Source organism: Ranitomeya variabilis, chromosome 1 (genome assembly GCF_051348905.1).
Source record: "Ranitomeya variabilis isolate aRanVar5 chromosome 1, aRanVar5.hap1, whole genome shotgun sequence".
NCBI classification, from domain to species: Eukaryota; Metazoa; Chordata; class Amphibia; order Anura; family Dendrobatidae; genus Ranitomeya; species Ranitomeya variabilis.
Genome location: NC_135232.1, coordinates 271,592,602 through 271,614,023, shown reverse-complemented (window position 1 = coordinate 271,614,023; position 21,422 = coordinate 271,592,602). Strand labels below are relative to the sequence as shown.

General features: G+C 51.7%; 1 protein-coding gene across 1 annotated transcript in view; it reads left to right on the top strand.

The window, feature by feature from the left end:
• Positions 1 to 9,943: 9,943 nt before the first annotated feature.
• BCR (BCR activator of RhoGEF and GTPase) overlaps positions 9,944 to 21,422 on the top strand; it is a 72,285-nt gene continuing 60,806 nt past the window's right edge. The window contains exon 1 of the mRNA XM_077293771.1: positions 9,944 to 11,352. Within this exon, the coding sequence (XP_077149886.1) occupies positions 10,383 to 11,352 (970 nt within the window). The 5' untranslated portion in view covers positions 9,944 to 10,382. The remainder of the gene's footprint in view (positions 11,353 to 21,422) is intronic.

The window sequence follows — 21,422 nt, the reverse complement described above, 5'->3', positions numbered from 1 at the left end:
GCTGTGTGCAGTGCACTCCCGGCATTGTGTAGGAGCTGTGTGTGCAGTGCACTCCCAGCATTGTGTAGGAGCTGTGTGCAGTGCACTCCCGGCATTGTGTAGGAGCTGTGTGTGCAGTGCACTCCCAGCATTGTGTAGGAGCTGTGTGCAGTGCACTCCTGGCATTGTGTAGGAGCTGTGTGCAGTGCACTCCCGGCATTGTGTAGGAGCTGTGTGTGCAGTGCACTCCCGGCATTGTGTAGGAGCTGTGTGCAGTGCACTCCTGGCATTGTGTAGGAGCTGTGTGCAGTGCACTCCCGGCATTGTGTAGGAGCTGTGTGTGCAGTGCACTCCCGGCATTGTGTAGGAGCTGTGTGCAGTGCACTCCCGGCATTGTGTAGGAGCTGTGTGTGCAGTGCACTCCCGGCATTGTGTAGGAGCTGTGTGCAGTGCACTCCCGGCATTGTGTAGGAGCTGTGTGCAGTGCACTCCCGGCATTGTGTAGGAGCTGTGTGCAGTGCACTCCCGGCATTGTGTAGGAGCTGTGTGCAGTGCACTCCTGGCATTGTGTAGGAGCTGTGTGCAGTGCACTCCCGGCATTGTGTAGGAGCTGTGTGTGCAGTGCACTCCCAGCATTGTGTAGGAGCTGTGTGCAGTGCACTCCCGGCATTGTGTAGGAGCTGTGTGTGCAGTGCACTCCCAGCATTGTGTAGGAGCTGTGTGCAGTGCACTCCTGGCATTGTGTAGGAGCTGTGTGCAGTGCACTCCCGGCATTGTGTAGGAGCTGTGTGTGCAGTGCACTCCCGGCATTGTGTAGGAGCTGTGTGCAGTGCACTCCTGGCATTGTGTAGGAGCTGTGTGCAGTGCACTCCCGGCATTGTGTAGGAGCTGTGTGTGCAGTGCACTCCTGGCATTGTGTAGGAGCTGTGTGCAGTGCACTCCCGGCATTGTGTAGGAGCTGTGTGTGCAGTGCACTCCCGGCATTGTGTAGGAGCTGTGTGCAGTGCACTCCCGGCATTGTGTAGGAGCTGTGTGCAGTGCACTCCCGGCATTGTGTAGGAGCTGTGTGTGCAGTGCACTCCTGGCATTGTGTAGGAGCTGTGTGCAGTGCACTCCCGGCATTGTGTAGGAGCTGTGTGTGCAGTGCACTCCCGGCATTGTGTAGGAGCTGTGTGCAGTGCACTCCCGGCATTGTGTAGGAGCTGTGTGCAGTGCACTCCCGGCATTGTGTAGGAGCTGTGTGCAGTGCACTCCCGGCATTGTGTAGGAGCTGTGTGCAGTGCACTCCCGGCATTGTGTAGGAGCTGTGTGCAGTGCACTCCCAGCATTGTGTAGGAGCTGTGTGCAGTGCACTCCTGGCATTGTGTAGGAGCTGTGTGCAGTGCACTCCCGGCATTGTGTAGGAGCTGTGTGTGCAGTGCACTCCCAGCATTGTGTAGGAGCTGTGTGCAGTGCACTCCCGGCATTGTGTAGGAGCTGTGTGTGCAGTGCACTCCCAGCATTGTGTAGGAGCTGTGTGCAGTGCACTCCTGGCATTGTGTAGGAGCTGTGTGCAGTGCACTCCCGGCATTGTGTAGGAGCTGTGTGTGCAGTGCACTCCCGGCATTGTGTAGGAGCTGTGTGCAGTGCACTCCTGGCATTGTGTAGGAGCTGTGTGCAGTGCACTCCCGGCATTGTGTAGGAGCTGTGTGCAGTGCACTCCCGGCATTGTGTAGGAGCTGTGTGCAGTGCACTCCCGGGATTGTGTAGGAGCTGTGTGCAGTGCACTCCAGGCATTGTGTAGGAGCTGTGTGCAGTGCACTCCCGGCATTGTGTAGGAGCTGTGTGCAGTGCACTCCCGGCATTGTGTAGGAGCTGTGTGCAGTGCACTCCCAGCATTGTGTAGGAGCTGTGTTTAGTGCACTCCTGGCATTGTGTAGGAGCTGTGTGCAGTGCACTCCCGGCATTGTGTAGGAGCTGTGTGTGCAGTGCACTCCCGGCATTGTGTAGGAGCTGTGTGCAGTGCACTCCTGGCATTGTGTAGGAGCTGTGTGCAGTGCACTCCCGGCATTGTGTAGGAGCTGTGTGTGCAGTGCACTCCCGGCATTGTGTAGGAGCTGTGTGCAGTGCACTCCTGGCATTGTGTAGGAGCTGTGTGCAGTGCACTCCCGGCATTGTGTAGGAGCTGTGTGTGCAGTGCACTCCTGGCATTGTGTAGGAGCTGTGTGCAGTGCACTCCCGGCATTGTGTAGGAGCTGTGTGTGCAGTGCACTCCCGGCATTGTGTAGGAGCTGTGTGCAGTGCACTCCCGGCATTGTGTAGGAGCTGTGTGCAGTGCACTCCCGGCATTGTGTAGGAGCTGTGTGTGCAGTGCACTCCTGGCATTGTGTAGGAGCTGTGTGCAGTGCACTCCCGGCATTGTGTAGGAGCTGTGTGTGCAGTGCACTCCCGGCATTGTGTAGGAGCTGTGTGCAGTGCACTCCCGGCATTGTGTAGGAGCTGTGTGCAGTGCACTCCCGGCATTGTGTAGGAGCTGTGTGCAGTGCACTCCCGGCATTGTGTAGGAGCTGTGTGCAGTGCACTCCCGGCATTGTGTAGGAGCTGTGTGCAGTGCACTCCCGGCATTGTGTAGGAGCTGTGTGCAGTGCACTCCCGGCATTGTGTAGGAGCTGTGTGCAGTGCACTCCCGGCATTGTGTAGGAGCTGTGTGCAGTGCACTCCCAGCATTGTGTAGGAGCTGTGTGCAGTGCACTCCTGGCATTGTGTAGGAGCTGTGTGCAGTGCACTCCCGGCATTGTGTAGGAGCTGTGTGTGCAGTGCACTCCCAGCATTGTGTAGGAGCTGTGTGCAGTGCACTCCCGGCATTGTGTAGGAGCTGTGTGTGCAGTGCACTCCCAGCATTGTGTAGGAGCTGTGTGCAGTGCACTCCTGGCATTGTGTAGGAGCTGTGTGCAGTGCACTCCCGGCATTGTGTAGGAGCTGTGTGTGCAGTGCACTCCCGGCATTGTGTAGGAGCTGTGTGCAGTGCACTCCTGGCATTGTGTAGGAGCTGTGTGCAGTGCACTCCCGGCATTGTGTAGGAGCTGTGTGCAGTGCACTCCCGGCATTGTGTAGGAGCTGTGTGCAGTGCACTCCCGGGATTGTGTAGGAGCTGTGTGCAGTGCACTCCAGGCATTGTGTAGGAGCTGTGTGCAGTGCACTCCCGGCATTGTGTAGGAGCTGTGTGCAGTGCACTCCCGGCATTGTGTAGGAGCTGTGTGCAGTGCACTCCCAGCATTGTGTAGGAGCTGTGTTTAGTGCACTCCTGGCATTGTGTAGGAGCTGTGTGCAGTGCACTCCCGGCATTGTGTAGGAGCTGTGTGTGCAGTGCACTCCCGGCATTGTGTAGGAGCTGTGTGCAGTGCACTCCTGGCATTGTGTAGGAGCTGTGTGCAGTGCACTCCCGGCATTGTGTAGGAGCTGTGTGTGCAGTGCACTCCCGGCATTGTGTAGGAGCTGTGTGCAGTGCACTCCTGGCATTGTGTAGGAGCTGTGTGCAGTGCACTCCCGGCATTGTGTAGGAGCTGTGTGTGCAGTGCACTCCTGGCATTGTGTAGGAGCTGTGTGCAGTGCACTCCCGGCATTGTGTAGGAGCTGTGTGTGCAGTGCACTCCCGGCATTGTGTAGGAGCTGTGTGCAGTGCACTCCCGGCATTGTGTAGGAGCTGTGTGCAGTGCACTCCCGGCATTGTGTAGGAGCTGTGTGTGCAGTGCACTCCTGGCATTGTGTAGGAGCTGTGTGCAGTGCACTCCCGGCATTGTGTAGGAGCTGTGTGTGCAGTGCACTCCCGGCATTGTGTAGGAGCTGTGTGCAGTGCACTCCCGGCATTGTGTAGGAGCTGTGTGCAGTGCACTCCCGGCATTGTGTAGGAGCTGTGTGCAGTGCACTCCCGGCATTGTGTAGGAGCTGTGTGCAGTGCACTCCCGGCATTGTGTAGGAGCTGTGTGCAGTGCACTCCCAGCATTGTGTAGGAGCTGTGTGCAGTGCACTCCTGGCATTGTGTAGGAGCTGTGTGCAGTGCACTCCCGGCATTGTGTAGGAGCTGTGTGTGCAGTGCACTCCCAGCATTGTGTAGGAGCTGTGTGCAGTGCACTCCCGGCATTGTGTAGGAGCTGTGTGTGCAGTGCACTCCCAGCATTGTGTAGGAGCTGTGTGCAGTGCACTCCTGGCATTGTGTAGGAGCTGTGTGCAGTGCACTCCCGGCATTGTGTAGGAGCTGTGTGTGCAGTGCACTCCCGGCATTGTGTAGGAGCTGTGTGCAGTGCACTCCTGGCATTGTGTAGGAGCTGTGTGCAGTGCACTCCCGGCATTGTGTAGGAGCTGTGTGCAGTGCACTCCCGGCATTGTGTAGGAGCTGTGTGCAGTGCACTCCCGGCATTGTGTAGGAGCTGTGTGCAGTGCACTCCAGGCATTGTGTAGGAGCTGTGTGCAGTGCACTCCCGGCATTGTGTAGGAGCTGTGTGCAGTGCACTCCCGGCATTGTGTAGGAGCTGTGTGCAGTGCACTCCCAGCATTGTGTAGGAGCTGTGTGCAGTGCACTCCTGGCATTGTGTAGGAGCTGTGTGCAGTGCACTCCCGGGATTGTGTAGGAGCTGTGTGTGCAGTGCACTCCCAGCATTGTGTAGGAGCTGTGTGCAGTGCACTCCCGGCATTGTGTAGGAGCTGTGTGTGCAGTGCACTCCCAGCATTGTGTAGGAGCTGTGTGCAGTGCACTCCTGGCATTGTGTAGGAGCTGTGTGCAGTGCACTCCCGGCATTGTGTAGGAGCTGTGTGTGCAGTGCACTCCCGGCATTGTGTAGGAGCTGTGTGCAGTGCACTCCTGGCATTGTGTAGGAGCTGTGTGCAGTGCACTCCCGGCATTGTGTAGGAGCTGTGTGTGCAGTGCACTCCTGGCATTGTGTAGGAGCTGTGTGCAGTGCACTCCCGGCATTGTGTAGGAGCTGTGTGTGCAGTGCACTCCCGGCATTGTGTAGGAGCTGTGTGTGCAGTGCACTCCCGGCATTGTGTAGGAGCTGTGTGTGCAGTGCACTCCTGGCATTGTGTAGGAGCTGTGTGCAGTGCACTCCCGGCATTGTGTAGGAGCTGTGTGCAGTGCACTCCTGGCATTGTGTAGGAGCTGTGTGCAGTGCACTCCCGGCATTGTGTAGGAGCTGTGTGTGCAGTGCACTCCCAGCATTGTGTAGGAGCTGTGTGCAGTGCACTCCTGGCATTGTGTAGGAGCTGTGTGCAGTGCACTCCCGGCATTGTGTAGGAGCTGTGTGTGCAGTGCACTCCTGGCATTGTGTAGGAGCTGTGTGCAGTGCACTCCCGGCATTGTGTAGGAGCTGTGTGTGCAGTGCACTCCCGGCATTGTGTAGGAGCTGTGTGCAGTGCACTCCCGGCATTGTGTAGGAGCTGTGTGTGCAGTGCACTCCCGGCATTGTGTAGGAGCTGTGTGCAGTGCACTCCCGGCATTGTGTAGGAGCTGTGTGCAGTGCACTCCCGGCATTGTGTAGGAGCTGTGTGCAGTGCACTCCCGGCATTGTGTAGGAGCTGTGTGCAGTGCACTCCCGGCATTGTGTAGGAGCTGTGTGCAGTGCACTCTTGGCATTCTGTAGGAGCTGTGTGCAGTGCACTCCCGGCATTGTGTAGGAGCTGTGTGTGCAGTGCACTCCCAGCATTGTGTAGGAGCTGTGTGCAGTGCACTCCCGGCATTGTGTAGGAGCTGTGTGTGCAGTGCACTCCCAGCATTGTGTAGGAGCTGTGTGCAGTGCACTCCTGGCATTGTGTAGGAGCTGTGTGCAGTGCACTCCCGGCATTGTGTAGGAGCTGTGTGTGCAGTGCACTCCCGGCATTGTGTAGGAGCTGTGTGCAGTGCACTCCTGGCATTGTGTAGGAGCTGTGTGCAGTGCACTCCCGGCATTGTGTAGGAGCTGTGTGTGCAGTGCACTCCTGGCATTGTGTAGGAGCTGTGTGCAGTGCACTCCCGGCATTGTGTAGGAGCTGTGTGTGCAGTGCACTCCCGGCATTGTGTAGGAGCTGTGTGCAGTGCACTCCCGGCATTGTGTAGGAGCTGTGTGCAGTGCACTCCCGGCATTGTGTAGGAGCTGTGTGTGCAGTGCACTCCTGGCATTGTGTAGGAGCTGTGTGCAGTGCACTCCCGGCATTGTGTAGGAGCTGTGTGTGCAGTGCACTCCCGGCATTGTGTAGGAGCTGTGTGCAGTGCACTCCCGGCATTGTGTAGGAGCTGTGTGCAGTGCACTCCCGGCATTGTGTAGGAGCTGTGTGCAGTGCACTCCCGGCATTGTGTAGGAGCTGTGTGCAGTGCACTCCCGGCATTGTGTAGGAGCTGTGTGCAGTGCACTCCCAGCATTGTGTAGGAGCTGTGTGCAGTGCACTCCTGGCATTGTGTAGGAGCTGTGTGCAGTGCACTCCCGGCATTGTGTAGGAGCTGTGTGTGCAGTGCACTCCCAGCATTGTGTAGGAGCTGTGTGCAGTGCACTCCCGGCATTGTGTAGGAGCTGTGTGTGCAGTGCACTCCCCGCATTGTGTAGGAGCTGTGTGCAGTGCACTCCTGGCATTGTGTAGGAGCTGTGTGCAGTGCACTCCCGGCATTGTGTAGGAGCTGTGTGTGCAGTGCACTCCCGGCATTGTGTAGGAGCTGTGTGCAGTGCACTCCTGGCATTGTGTAGGAGCTGTGTGCAGTGCACTCCCGGCATTGTGTAGGAGCTGTGTGCAGTGCACTCCCGGCATTGTGTAGGAGCTGTGTGCAGTGCACTCCCGGGATTGTGTAGGAGCTGTGTGCAGTGCACTCCAGGCATTGTGTAGGAGCTGTGTGCAGTGCACTCCCGGCATTGTGTAGGAGCTGTGTGCAGTGCACTCCCGGCATTGTGTAGGAGCTGTGTGCAGTGCACTCCCAGCATTGTGTAGGAGCTGTGTGCAGTGCACTCCTGGCATTGTGTAGGAGCTGTGTGCAGTGCACTCCCGGCATTGTGTAGGAGCTGTGTGTGCAGTGCACTCCCAGCATTGTGTAGGAGCTGTGTGCAGTGCACTCCCGGCATTGTGTAGGAGCTGTGTGTGCAGTGCACTCCCAGCATTGTGTAGGAGCTGTGTGCAGTGCACTCCTGGCATTGTGTAGGAGCTGTGTGTGCAGTGCACTCCCGGCATTGTGTAGGAGCTGTGTGCAGTGCACTCCTGGCATTGTGTAGGAGCTGTGTGCAGTGCACTCCCGGCATTGTGTAGGAGCTGTGTGTGCAGTGCACTCCTGGCATTGTGTAGGAGCTGTGTGCAGTGCACTCCCGGCATTGTGTAGGAGCTGTGTGTGCAGTGCACTCCCGGCATTGTGTAGGAGCTGTGTGTGCAGTGCACTCCCGGCATTGTGTAGGAGCTGTGTGCAGTGCACTCCTGGCATTGTGTAGGAGCTGTGTGTGCAGTGCACTCCTGGCATTGTGTAGGAGCTGTGTGCAGTGCACTCCCGGCATTGTGTAGGAGCTGTGTGTGCAGTGCACTCCCGGCATTGTGTAGGAGCTGTGTGCAGTGCACTCCCGGCATTGTGTAGGAGCTGTGTGTGCAGTGCACTCCTGGCATTGTGTAGGAGCTGTGTGCAGTGCACTCCCGGCATTGTGTAGGAGCTGTGTGTGCAGTGCACTCCCGGCATTGTGTAGGAGCTGTGTGTGCAGTGCACTCCCGGCATTGTGTAGGAGCTGTGTGTGCAGTGCACTCCCGGCATTGTGTAGGAGCTGTGTGTGCAGTGCACTCCCGGCATTGTGTAGGAGCTGTGTGCAGTGCACTCCCGGGAGCACCGGCATTGTGTAGGAGCTGTGTGCAGTGCACTCCTGGCATTGTGTAGGAGCTGTGTGTGCAGTGCACTCCTGGCATTGTGTAGGAGCTGTGTGCAGTGCACTCCCGGCATTGTGTAGGAGCTGTGTGTGCAGTGCACTCCCGGCATTGTGTAGGAGCTGTGTGCAGTGCACTCCCGGCATTGTGTAGGAGCTGTGTGTGCAGTGCACTCCTGGCATTGTGTAGGAGCTGTGTGCAGTGCACTCCCGGCATTGTGTAGGAGCTGTGTGTGCAGTGCACTCCTGGCATTGTGTAGGAGCTGTGTGTGCAGTGCACTCCCGGCATTGTGTAGGAGCTGTGTGCAGTGCACTCCCGGGATTGTGTAGGTGCAGTGTGCAGTGCACTCCCGGCATTGTGTAGGAGCTGTGTGCAGTGCACTCCCGGCATTGTGTAGGTGCAGTGTGCAGTGCACTCCCGACATTGTGTAGGAGCTGTGTGCAGTGCACTCCCGGCATTGTGTAGGAGCTGTGTGCAGTGCACTCCCGGCATTGTGTAGGAGCTGTGTGCAGTGCACTCCCGGCATTGTGTAGGAGCTGTGTGCAGTGCACTCCCGGCATTGTGTAGGAGCTGTGTGCAGTGCACTCCCGGCATTGTGTAGGAGCTGTGTGCAGTGCACTCCCGGCATTGTGTAGGAGCTGTGTGCAGTGCACTCCCGGCATTGTGTAGGAGCTGTGTGCAGTGCACTCCCGGCATTGTGTAGGAGCTGTGTGCAATGCACTCCCGGCATTGTGTAGGAGCTGTGTGTGCAGTGCACTCCTGGCATTGTGTAGGAGCTGTGTGCAGTGCACTCCCGGCATTGTGTAGGAGCTGTGTGTGCAGTGCACTCCCGGCATTGTGTAGGAGCTGTGTGTGCAGTGCACTCCCGGCATTGTGTAGGAGCTGTGTGTGCAGTGCACTCCCGGCATTGTGTAGGAGCTGTGTGTGCAGTGCACTCCCGGCATTGTGTAGGAGCTGTGTGCAGTGCACTCCCGGGAGCACCGGCATTGTGTAGGAGCTGTGTGCAGTGCACTCCTGGCATTGTGTAGGAGCTGTGTGTGCAGTGCACTCCTGGCATTGTGTAGGAGCTGTGTGCAGTGCACTCCCGGCATTGTGTAGGAGCTGTGTGTGCAGTGCACTCCCGGCATTGTGTAGGAGCTGTGTGCAGTGCACTCCCGGCATTGTGTAGGAGCTGTGTGTGCAGTGCACTCCTGGCATTGTGTAGGAGCTGTGTGCAGTGCACTCCCGGCATTGTGTAGGAGCTGTGTGTGCAGTGCACTCCTGGCATTGTGTAGGAGCTGTGTGTGCAGTGCACTCCCGGCATTGTGTAGGAGCTGTGTGCAGTGCACTCCCGGGATTGTGTAGGTGCAGTGTGCAGTGCACTCCCGGCATTGTGTAGGAGCTGTGTGCAGTGCACTCCCGGCATTGTGTAGGTGCAGTGTGCAGTGCACTCCCGGCATTGTGTAGGAGCTGTGTGCAGTGCACTCCCGGCATTGTGTAGGAGCTGTGTGCAGTGCACTCCCGGCATTGTGTAGGAGCTGTGTGCAGTGCACTCCCGGCATTGTGTAGGAGCTGTGTGCAGTGCACTCCCGGCATTGTGTAGGAGCTGTGTGCAGTGCACTCCCGGCATTGTGTAGGAGCTGTGTGCAGTGCACTCCCGGCATTGTGTAGGAGCTGTGTGCAGTGCACTCCCAGCATTGTGTAGGAGCTGTGTGCAGTGCACTCCCGGCATTGTGTAGGAGCTGTGTGCAGTGCACTCCCGGCATTGTGTAGGAGCTGTGTGCAGTGCACTCCCGGCATTGTGTAGGAGCTGTGTGCAGTGCACTCCCGGCATTGTGTAGGAGCTGTGTGCAATGCACTCCCGGCATTGTGTAGGAGCTGTGTGCAGTGCACTCCCGGCATTGTGTAGGAGCTGTGTGTGCAGTGCACTCCCGGCATTGTGTAGGAGCTGTGTGCAGTGCACTCCCGGGAGCTCCAGCAATGTGGACGGAGCAGTGTGTACTCCGAGTCCCGGCATTGTGACCGGAGCAATGTGCAGTGCCCGCCCGGGGGACACCATTGCCTGCCTGTGCCATGTCTGCCAGTGCCTGCCTTCCTCTCTCCCTCCCTGACAGGGAGCGTACACTCCGGCTGACACCGGGGGAGGAGCCGCGCCGGGCCCCGCCCACACGTACACAAGCAGTCAGGCACTGACACAATAGAGAGGCCGAGGATACTACGAGAGGAGTACGGAGACGCTCCGGAGCCGAGACGCCCTGAACTCATCCTCATATCCCGGGAGAGTTGAGGCCAGAGACCGGAGCACTACAGCCACCTTGGCGGCAGGAGTCCTGGTAAGAGAGCGCTGTGGAGCGGACACTAACATGGGTGCACCGGAGCCGGGCATACAGTGACATTTGGTGACACCTGGCGAGGGCAGAGCAGCCTTGTCCTCTATGGCCCAGATCTGATAGAAGACAACCTGGATGAACGCCCCTAGGTGCCACATTCACTGGTTACTCCATACTGGTTTTGCTGGACACAGACTGGTGATGCCAGAAGCCCCATGCTGAGTTTCTTTGGCAAAGTGTCCCCCAGGGGCCCAGGTCAGGATGTTGGAGCCAGCAGGGTTTGTCGAGGCGTGGCGTGCCCAGTTTCCGGACGCGGAACCGCCACGCATGGAGCTGCGCACGGTGCGGGACATGGAGCAGGAGCTGGAGCGATGCCGTGTGTCCGTACGTAGACTGGAGCGGGAGCTAAGCCGGGAGAGGTTCCGTATGATCTACCTGCAGACCCTCCTGGCCAAAGAAAGACGAGGATATGATCGACAGCGCTGGGGATTCGAAGAAAGGGATCCACCAGGTGGTGGCGAGGAGAGACCTTTGGGTCCTGGGCGAGAAGAGAGGGCACTGGGTCCGGCACGGGAGCCAAAGAGCCCAGAGGAAAGAATTAGAGGACCAGGTCGCAGGGAGCCACCTGTCGGAGCCCCTGATCTGTCTCCAGGGGACAAGCCTAGGGGCCCCCGCAGGCTATCAAGTCTAACAGAAAGGGATGCCCCAGAACCTCGTTCAGAAAGACTTCGCAGGGCAGCGTCTCATCCAGAAGGGAATCCAAGGCCCCTACAGCCTATAGAACCTCACCGTGGACGCTCGTCAGACAGCAGTTGTGGCTGGGATGGCGACTACGAAGAAACCGAGTTGAATCCACGCTTCATTAGAGATAATGCACTACCTGGTCCTGGAGGTCATTGGGGAGGACCATGGCCTAGGCGCTCAGTTTCACCGCAAAGCTTTGAGGATCTAGGGGGCGGATATACACCTGACTGCAGCTCCAACGAGAACTTGACATCCAGTGAGGAGGAGTTGTCTTCTGGACCCTCAGGAAGAGTTTCACCACGAGGTCCCTGGGGTCGGTCTCCTCCCTCTCCTGGCAGTGCCAGTCCTCCCACACCTCAGGCACCCGCTCGCCACTGTCAGCTGAGGGTATCTGAAGCCGCAATTGTTGGTGTGAGACGTAGTGGACAGATCTGGCCAAGTTGTATTGACCCGCCGGGAAGGGATGGAGGATACCATGCAGATGGCGGTGAGAATATTCTATTTTATCCTTTTTTTCCTTCCAATGTCGCCGAAACATTTCAACATCTTTCCATATTTTCATTCCCTGCCTCTTTTTTTTTTTTTTAAAAACATCTGTCCTTCTGTCCTTCTGTCCTTCTGTCCTGTCTGTCCTGTCTGTCCTGTCTGTCTGTCCGTCTGTCCTTCTGTCTGTCTGTCCTTCTGTCTATCTTTCTATCCCATTGTAATTCAGAGTTAACTTTAATCTGTGAACTACGGTAAATAAGAGACCTGAAGAAGTGATGAAGCTTACCTTTTGCCACATTAAAGCGCCCATGAACCTGTACATGAGTGACGTTTTTGTAAAAGGTGCCTACAATGTTAATAGACCCATTCTATAATTCTCAGTTTGGACTCGAGCTACATTCACGCATTTATTTGCTGTCCAGTTTTTTTCTCTCAGACAGAACAAACAGATCTGTATCTCCGGTCTGTGAACATATCCTGTTCTCGGATCAGTCTCAGCCATTGAAGTCGATGCGGAGCCGTATAATACGGAAGAGAAAGAGAAGACATACTTTGTACTTCAGTTTTCCATCCGTCTTTCATCCGTTGGGCGATGTTAAGAGAGTAAAGATAAATAGAGGCTCAGGCGATCTACTTATTTCAGTGATAGAAAAAAACGGATGAGAAAAGAAATTGATACTGAAAAAAAAACAGATTTACAAGATTGTGAGTGTGGCCTTAGTGGGGAGAAGGGTAGTAGGAGACATCAGATAGCTCTCCGGCTGCAGCTGATGTAAAGGGTCAGAATTATTATAGTGAACTCAATAGGCTGGTCCTCAGACCCCCATCCCCCGACACCATCCATCAGGGGAGAGGCTGGAAGCCCCCTGAACACCTTAGGCTGGTTTCACACTTGCGTTTTTTGCCACTGCGTTTTAGCGCTAAAAAACGCATGCGTTTTTTATACTTAACATTAAAAACGCATGCGTTTTTTTGCATGCGTTTTGACGCGTTTTCGGCAACGCATGCGTTTTTTGACGCGTGCGTTTAGTTGCAGAAATGCAACCTGTAGTAAAAATTTCTAGCGGCGTTTTTTTGCCGCAAAAAAACGCATGCGTTTATTCGCTGCAAAAAAAATGTATTGCTGTCTATGTAAACGCATGCGTTTTTAAGCACATGCGTTTCTATAGAAAAACACAAGAAAACACAAAAACAAGAAAACCCTAACCCTAACCCTTGGGTTACTAGGGATCCTAACCCTAACCCTAAGGTTAGGGTCCCTAGTAACCCTAGGGATCCTAACCTTAACCCTAACCCTAGGGATCCTAACCCTTAGGGTTAGGATCCCTAGGGTAACGGTTAGGGTTAGGATCCCTAGTAACCCTAGGGATCCTAACCCTTAGGGTTAGGATCCTAACCCTTAAGGTTAGGATCCCTAGGGTTATGGTTAGGGGTAGGGTTAGGATCCCAAGGGTTAGGGTTAGGGGTAGGGTTAGGGTTAGGATCCCTAGGGTTATGGTTAGGGTTAGGGGTAGGGTTAGGATCCCAAGGGTTAGGGTTAGGGGTAGGGTCAGGATCACAAGGGGTAGGGTTAGGGTTAGGATCCCAAGGGTTATGGTTAGGGTTAGGGGTAGGGTTAGGGTTTGGATCCCTAGGGTTAGGGTTTGGATCCCTTTATCACCTTGATGGTGGGGGGTGGCTTATCAGTGACCTGGTGACCAGGACATTCTTCTAATAAAAAGCTAACCCTAACCCTAGGGATCCTAACCCTAGCTAATTCTATTAATAGTGGGTTTTCTAGTTGATTTTGATGATTGGCAGCTGTCACACACTTCTCAGCATGCGTTTCAAAAACGCAAACGCAGGAAAAAACGCATGTAAACGCGTCAAAACGCCGCGTTTTTTTTTTCTGCATGCAAAAACGCAGCGTTTACATGCGTTTTTTCACCACCTGCGTTTTTTTTAAAAACGCTGCAGATCAAAACGCAAGTGTGAAACCAGCCTTACATAGTCAGGCTGCCCTCTGAGTTACTGTCATTGTGGTGACTAGCTGTCTGTCAGCGCTGTATAAGAGAAATATAGATGTATTATCATATTAGCACCTCTGAGTATTTCTGCATAATCCCTTCTGCCTTCCACCCCAACCTTTACCTTTCTCTTATAGCTGTCCCCTCCCAACCTTTACTCACTGTGTGCAGACATGGATTGTGCCCTCCAGATAAAGACATATATTTAAGCTTCATATTTACCCTTTCCCAGCTGTGATCTCTGACCTGCTCTTCAGCTGTTGGAAAACTACAACTCCCAGCATTCCCTGACGGCTGGGAAGCACCAGGATGGAGACCAGGGACTAGCCTGAACTTTCCCAACAGCTGGAGAGCCGCACTCCGCTGACCACTGATGTTGCTTCCTAAATTGTTAAATCTATACAGAGCTCATAAATGGGAAGGAAACTCTGAATAATATATAGGTAAGCTTTCATGGCATTCTGGGAAGTGTGTTTTAGTGAATAATCAAGCTTTACAAGTTTTTTTTTTATAAGCCCCTGAAGATGCAGTGTAGTCCTAAGGCTCTGTGCACACTGCATTCAAAGCATCAATTGCCCATTTACCGTAATTCAACTGCAAGAAAAACCCTTATGTTCTTTTGCCGTTGTCCAATGTTTAGAGATTCTCAGACTTCCGCACTTTTCTATACAGTAGAAAAAATGGGTATACCTCTGCTTAGCACCTCGATGGTGGCCAAAAGGATATTTTTTTTGTGCCCTTGGGAATATGTATGCAGCCTGCACTTCCCAGTGCATGCACTAAAGGTAATTACGGTGGAAGCAGTCTGGATACCGCCTTGGAGTATGTGCACACAAGTCTTTTTGCAGAGTTTTTGAACTTGATTTGGAGAGTTTTTTACACAACCTTATTGGGGTGTGTGCACACAAGGGTTTTTTTCAGGTTGGTGAACCAAGAGAAAGAGACTTTAGGAAACGCAGGAGTGTACTTGTTTTGTTTTTTCCCTAAAGAGACTTTTCTTGCGTTTTTTTTTCTTTTTTTTTTCGTCAGCGTGTCAGTGAGCTTTCCTATTGCTTTGTATTGTGAAGTGTAGAGCATCTCCTGAGTGGAAGACATCTGGAGAGTGGTCAGGTCACTTCTTTTAACCGTCTTTGGAATCGTGAAGCGGGTGCATATACCCTTATTTTTTTACACATCCGAGTTTCATGGATTGAGTATGGACCGTGATGAACAGATCGGCCTCAGGTCTCCTGACCTGAATTCATACATGCCTATGTGGTCAGGAAACCCATGGTCAGTCCATGCATAATGGTCCATACTGACACCATGAAACCCGGCCGTATGTGAGGCTGTCACATTGGGTTCATGAGACCTGCAGCACGTCCGAGCATTCAGATCCAAGTACAGACTGCTAAACGCATATATGATACTGGTTTTGGGGTATGAGAACACATCCTTTGCATGCTGATTCTGCTTAAAAAATGTTTAAAAATGGCCAAAAGATGGAACATAGTGTACAGCAATGTAAATACAACTTGCTGTGCAGATGGTTAGTCGTTTTGCAGATGGTTAGTCTTTTTGCAGATGGTTAGTCTTTTTAACTGTTTTTTTAACCGTTAAAAGAATTTACCTGACTGCCGAAAAACAACCAGAGATGCCAAAGAAGACTCATCAGGAAAAACACTGCCGATGTCTTCTTGAAGCGTCTTTCGTTTGAAAAATTCAGCAGGTACGCCGGTGTCTAAAAGACACCGTATCCACATCCCCTTAGGCTAGACTTTCACACCCATTAGACACGTCCGTGCTTTTTTTAAAAGAAGTTGTCTGATTATGTGATGTTGAGAACTGAGCAGCTCTTATTCTTCCAATGAAAGGACCACCGCCCCCGGATGTTCAGGCGCCAGTTGTTCAGCCCCCAGTGGCAGCTTTTACATTGCGCTCCATTAAATGTTAATATCCGGCCACCTCTGTTGGAGCTGCTTGCCGGACCCTCCCCAATCTGATACTGATGACATCTTGAGGCGAAAATGGCTAATCAATATCATATGACAGGACTACCCCTTTCAGATATAATGACCTAAAACTTCGCTGCAACCTCAATGTGTGAATATCTTTATTGTTTTACCTCCTCCAGTAAAAGTCAGCTATCTGCTAATCATATTGGTTAACTAGAGCAGCAAATACTGATGACTGTGAGCGTCTGAGTATGTGTCCTACATTCGGTCCTCTATGTCTGAGTAGGGGAAGAAGATGGAAGGCTTAGGCTGCCGTCACACGATCAGTATTTGGTCAGTATTTTACCTCAGTATTTGTAAGCCAAAACCAGGAGTGGGTGATAAATACAGAAGTGGTGACGTGTTTCTATTATACTTTTCCTCTATTTGTTCCACTCCTGGTTTTGGCTTACAAATACTGAGGTAAAATACTGACCAAATACTGCTAGCGTGACGGCAGCCTTATACTGGCTAAATGTTACCAGGTTTAACCGACGACCATTTAATTAACTTGTATCTGTTAATTCTCTCTGTAAGACTCGTGATGAACTAATGAGTCAGGAGTCATCCGTGAGAATACAGCTCTGATGTTCGGAAACACCTGAGATGGCAAGAATTAGTTTCATCATCTGAAACCTGAATACTACAGCAACGCTGCTGACATCACTCTCTGTTCCCCAAAGCATTGCTTGTTCCATTTTACTAAATGCAGACCTTCCACACAGGAGATTTAGCTCATCCACTCCACTATCTTATAATACTAAATGTATCTAGATAGATAGTGATATTTTTTTTTAGCCATTTCATGGCTGTTTTCTTTCAGGCTGAAGGAGTAGAAACCTGGAAAAGATCTGTTTTTATTCAATGGGTGATCGGCAGCTTTATTTGGCACTGTAATCATGAAACAAATGTTTTTAAGAATGCTCGTTGACCATTTTCTTTCAGAGAGAATCTGTCAGCATTTTTTTTCACTGTGTAATTTGACAGCAGCATGAGGTAAGAACAGAGACACTGATTCCAGAAATGTATCACTTAGTTTACTGGGTGCAGCACTTGTGATAGAATAAGGGCTTGTTCACACTTTGCAGATTTTGCTGCGGATTTTTCCGCAGCGGATTTGGAAAAACCGCAGTGCAAAACCACTGCGGATTTTCCTGCGGTTTCTTCTGCGGATTCCTCTGCGGGTTTTCAACAGCACTTTCCTATTGGTGCATGTTGAAAACCGCTGCGGAATCCGCAGAAAGAAGTGACATGCTCCTTCTTTTTTTCCGCAGCAATTCCGCGCGGTTTTAAAAGGGATTTTCCGCAATGTGGGCACAGCGGTTTTTGTTTTCCATAGGGTAACATTGTACTGTACCCTGCATGGAAAACTGCTGCGGATCCGCAGCGTCAAATCCGCTGCAGATCCGCAGCAAAAACCGCAAAGTGTGAACATAGCCTTACAGTTTTTTTCTGTAGATTTAGCAGAGCTCAGAATTTTTAGCCCGGTAAAACCCTCCCTACACCGCTGACTAGTAGCTTTCTCTGTACAGTGTATTGTGACAGCTGCTAATCAGTGCTGCGGGTACGTTTAGAGTAGGAGGCACCCAAGCAGCTTGACCTGTAGTGATAATCTCCTTCTGATAAAACACTTGTTGTATTGAAACAGCAAAGCATAGCCTAGTAAGTGATAAATCTCTATAATCAGGATCTCTGCCCCTACATCATGGTGCTCTCAGATTTCATAGCAAAAACCTTTTAAGGTCTAAATCACATGGTCACTAGTGATGAGTGAGTGTACTCGTTGTTCGTGTTTTCCCGAGCACGCTCGGGTGACTTCCGAGTATTTGACTGCTCGGAGATCTAGTTTTCATCACGGCAGCTGAATGATTTACAGCTACTAGCCAGGCTGAGTACATGTGGGGGTTGCCTGGTTGCTAAGGTATCCCCACATGTAATCAAGCTGGCTAACACATGTAAATCATTCAGCTGCGGCGATGAAAACTAAGGGCTCCTACTCACTTGCGTGAAATACGGCCGAGTCTCACAGGTTAAAACCCGGCTCTGCCGCCGGCACTCCAGAGCGGAGCGTGTGGCCACATAGCAATACATGGAGTTGTACGCTCCGCTCCCTAGTGCCGGCGGCAGAGCCGGGTGTTACCATGCGAGACTCGGCCGTATTTCACGCAAGTGAGTAGGAGCCCTAAATCTCCGAGCAGTCATAAATACTCGGAGGCCATTAGCTCATCACTAATGGTCATGTTTGTGCCAATTTTTTTAACTCTTCATTAAGGCAGGTTTTCAAATCATCAGTTTTCCCTCTGTACGTCTGTTTGGAACATCCATATGGCATCCAGTTTTTACACAAACAACTTAATAAAAAATAAGGCCAAATACAGTTTGCTAAATTATTATTTGTAATGGATAAGCGAAAAAAGGCATGACCTAAGGATGGTATCTGAATGTGGTTTTAATCTCACCAATTGACTTAATAATGAGTCTGATCCGGAATGTGGATCAAATCGGTACATGCTGCTTTTTTTTTCCTTTACTTACTGACCACCATAAAAATGTTCATGTGAACTACTACCTAGACTTGCATTGGTCCTTGTGCTGTGATATGCTGCCCGCTTTGCATATGGATAGCACAGGGATGGCCCAACTACACGTCTCATAATCTGCAGTTGGGCCAGGAGCAGCGGCCACAGGAAAAGCAAGAAAATATGGCCACGATGTGGTTGTGTGAATTGCCCTCAGGCAGGTGTATCCTGTATGTCAGGTGTATTGCCTAGCATATACCTCTAACGCAGTGCTCCCCAACCCTTCTTTCCTTGAGATCCACATTTCAACTCTGATGGACGATCATGATCCACATCGACGTCCCCCGAGTAGTGACATCCAGCCCCTACTTCAACCCTCCCATTTAACTACAGTAGTGACACCCAGGGCCCCCATTAAATGTGTAATGACAACCAATGTTTCCCCATAGAAATCACACCGAGGCAGTATATTTACATCTGTAGGGCTCCTACTTTCACATTCGGTATTTTCGCATGAAGCTATCAAATCACAATATTGCATCTAGCTTCAAGCTCCTCCTCTGACGGGCAAGATCCTACTATACCCTACTGTAACGTATGCCAAATACAGTGGGGAAAATAAGAATTTGATACACTGCCGATTTTGCACGTTTTCACATCCGAAAGAGAATGAAGAGGTCTGTAATTTTTATCGCAGATACACTTCAACTGTGAGAGACAGAATCTAATAAAAAACAGAAAATCACATTGTATGATTTTTACGTAATTAATTTGCATTTTATTGTATGAAATAAGTATTTGATCATCTACCAACTAGCAAGAATTCCGGCTCTCACAGACCTGTTAGTTTTTTAAGAAGCCCTCCTACTCTGCACTCATTACCTGAATTAATTGCACTTGCATTTCAGTTTGAACTTGTTACCTGTACAAAAGACACCTATCCAAACACTCACACTCCAACTTCTTCACCATGGCCAAGACCAAAGAGCAGTCTAAGGACATCAGGGACAAAATTGTAGACCTGCACAAGCCTGGGATGGGGTACAGGACAATAGGGAAGCAGCTTGGTGAGAAGGCAACGACTGTTGGCACAATTATTAAAAAAATACAAAATGACTGTCAATCTTCCTCGGTCTGGGGCTCCATGCAAGATCTCACCTTGTGGGGTAAGTATGATTCTGAGAAAGGTCAGGAATCAGCCCAGAACACAGGACAAGAGCTGGGGCCACAGTCTCAAACATTGCTCTTAGTAACACGCTACGCCGTCATGGATTAAAATCCTGCAGGGCACGAAAGGTCCTCCTGCTCACGCCAGCACATGTTTAGGCCCATTTGAAGTTCATCAATGACTATCTGGGTGATCCAGAGGAGGCATGGGAGAAGGTCATGTTGAAGACGGAGGAGTACAACACAAAGAACACCGTCCCAACCGTGAAGCATGGTGGAGGAAATATCATACTTTAAAGTGGGGGACGTTTCTGCAAAGGGGACAGGATGACTGCAATACATTGAAGGGAGGATGGATGGGGTCATGTATCATGAGGTTTTGGCTAACAACCTCCTTCCCTCTGTAAGGGCATTGAAGATGTGTCATGGCTGGGTCTTCCAGCATGACAATGACCCAAAACACACAGCCAGGGCAACTAATGAGTGGCTCCGCATGAAGCTTTTCAAGGTCCTGAATTGGCCTAGCCACCTAGTCTCCAGACCTAAACCCAATAGAAAATCTTTGGAGGGAGCTGAAACTCAATGTTGCCCAGCGACAGCCCCAACACCTGAAAGACGGAGAGGATCTGCTCATCTCTGCTGAGGACTTTGCCACACACTTTAAAAATAAGATCGACCAAACAAGGCAAGTATTCATTGCTCAACCACCGCAACCCCTTTGTATACCAGACCAATGCCCAAACCTCATAACCTCCCTATCCAACATCACTGAAGGGGGGCTTAATTGTCTCCTCTCCAAATCACACCTCACCACCTGTGCTCTCGACCCCATCCCACCTCCTCCCCAACCTCACCACAGTTATCCCATCCCTAACCCACCTCTTCAACCTATCACTAACTTCTGGCACTTTCCCTTCTGCTTTTAAACATGTCACAATCACACCTATCCTTAAAAAGTCAACCCTCGATCCAACTGCTATGTCCAGCTATCGCCCAATATTGCTGCTCCCATTCGCTTCCAAACTCCTGGAGCAGCTTATCCACGCTAAACTTTCCTCCCACCTCTCATCTAACTTGCTCTTTGACAATCTACAATCTGGTTTCCGCCCCCATCACTCAACTGAGACAGCCCTGACCAAAATCACTAATGACCTACTTACAGCCAAAGCTAACAGACAATACTCTGTACTCCTCCTTCTAGACCTGTCCTCTGCTTTTGACACAGTTGACCATTGCCTTCTACTACAGATCCTCTCCTCCTTTGGCATCAAAGACCTCGCCCTATCCTGGATCTCCTCGTACCTTTCTAACCGCACATACAGCGTCTCCCACTCCCACACTACCTCGTCATCCCACCCTCTCTCTGTTGGAGTCCCCCAAGGCTCTGTTCTAGGACCCCTACTCTTCTCAATCTATACACTTGGCCTGGGACAACTCATAAAGTCTTATGGTTTCAATTACCACCTTTATGCTGATGACACTCAGATCTACCTTTCTGGCCCAGACGTCACCGCTCTGCTGTCCAGAATCCCGGAGTGTGTATCAGCCATATCCTCCTTCTTCTCCTCTCGCTTCCTCAAACTCAATGTGGACAAATCTGAACTCATCATCTTTCCTCCATCCCATAGATCTTCCTTGCCTGACCTATCTATCGCAATTAACGACATAATGCTTTCCCCCGTACCGGAAGTCCGCTGCCTTGGAGTAACCTTTGACTCTGCCCTGTCCTTCAAACCGCACATCCAAGCTCTCTCCACCTCCTGTCGCCTCCAGCTCAAAAATATCTCCGGAATCCGTCCTTTCCTCAACCGTCAATCTACTAAAATGCTGCCCGACTAATCCATCTCTCTCCTCGCTACTCCTCCGCTTCCCCCCTCTGCAAATCTCTTCACTGGCTCCTATTCTCTTAGCGTATCCAGTTCAAATTACTAATACTGACCTACAAAACCATCCATAACCTGTCTCCTCCATATATCTCTGAATGAATCTCCCGATATCTTCCCTCACGTAATCTCCGGTCCTCCCAAGACCTCCTTCTCTCCTCCACTTATTCGCTCCTCATCCAACCGCCTCCAAGACTTCTCCCGAATATCCCCATCCTCTGGAATTCTTTGCCCCAACACGTCCGACTATTAACCACATTCGGATCCTTCAGTCGGAACCTGAAAACCCACCTCTTCAGGAAAGCCTACAGCCTGCACTGACCCCGCTGCCTCCTCATCACTACCGGAGATACTGCCTCACCAACACTGGATCTCCTGCAACCCTCAACCTATTAACTCCTTCCCCATAATCCTATAGAATGTAAGCCCTCAAGGGCAGGGTCCTCGCCCCTCTGTATCAGTCTGTAATTGTTAGTTTGCTTAGGCTACTTTCACACTAGCGTCGGGAACAACCCGTCGCTGC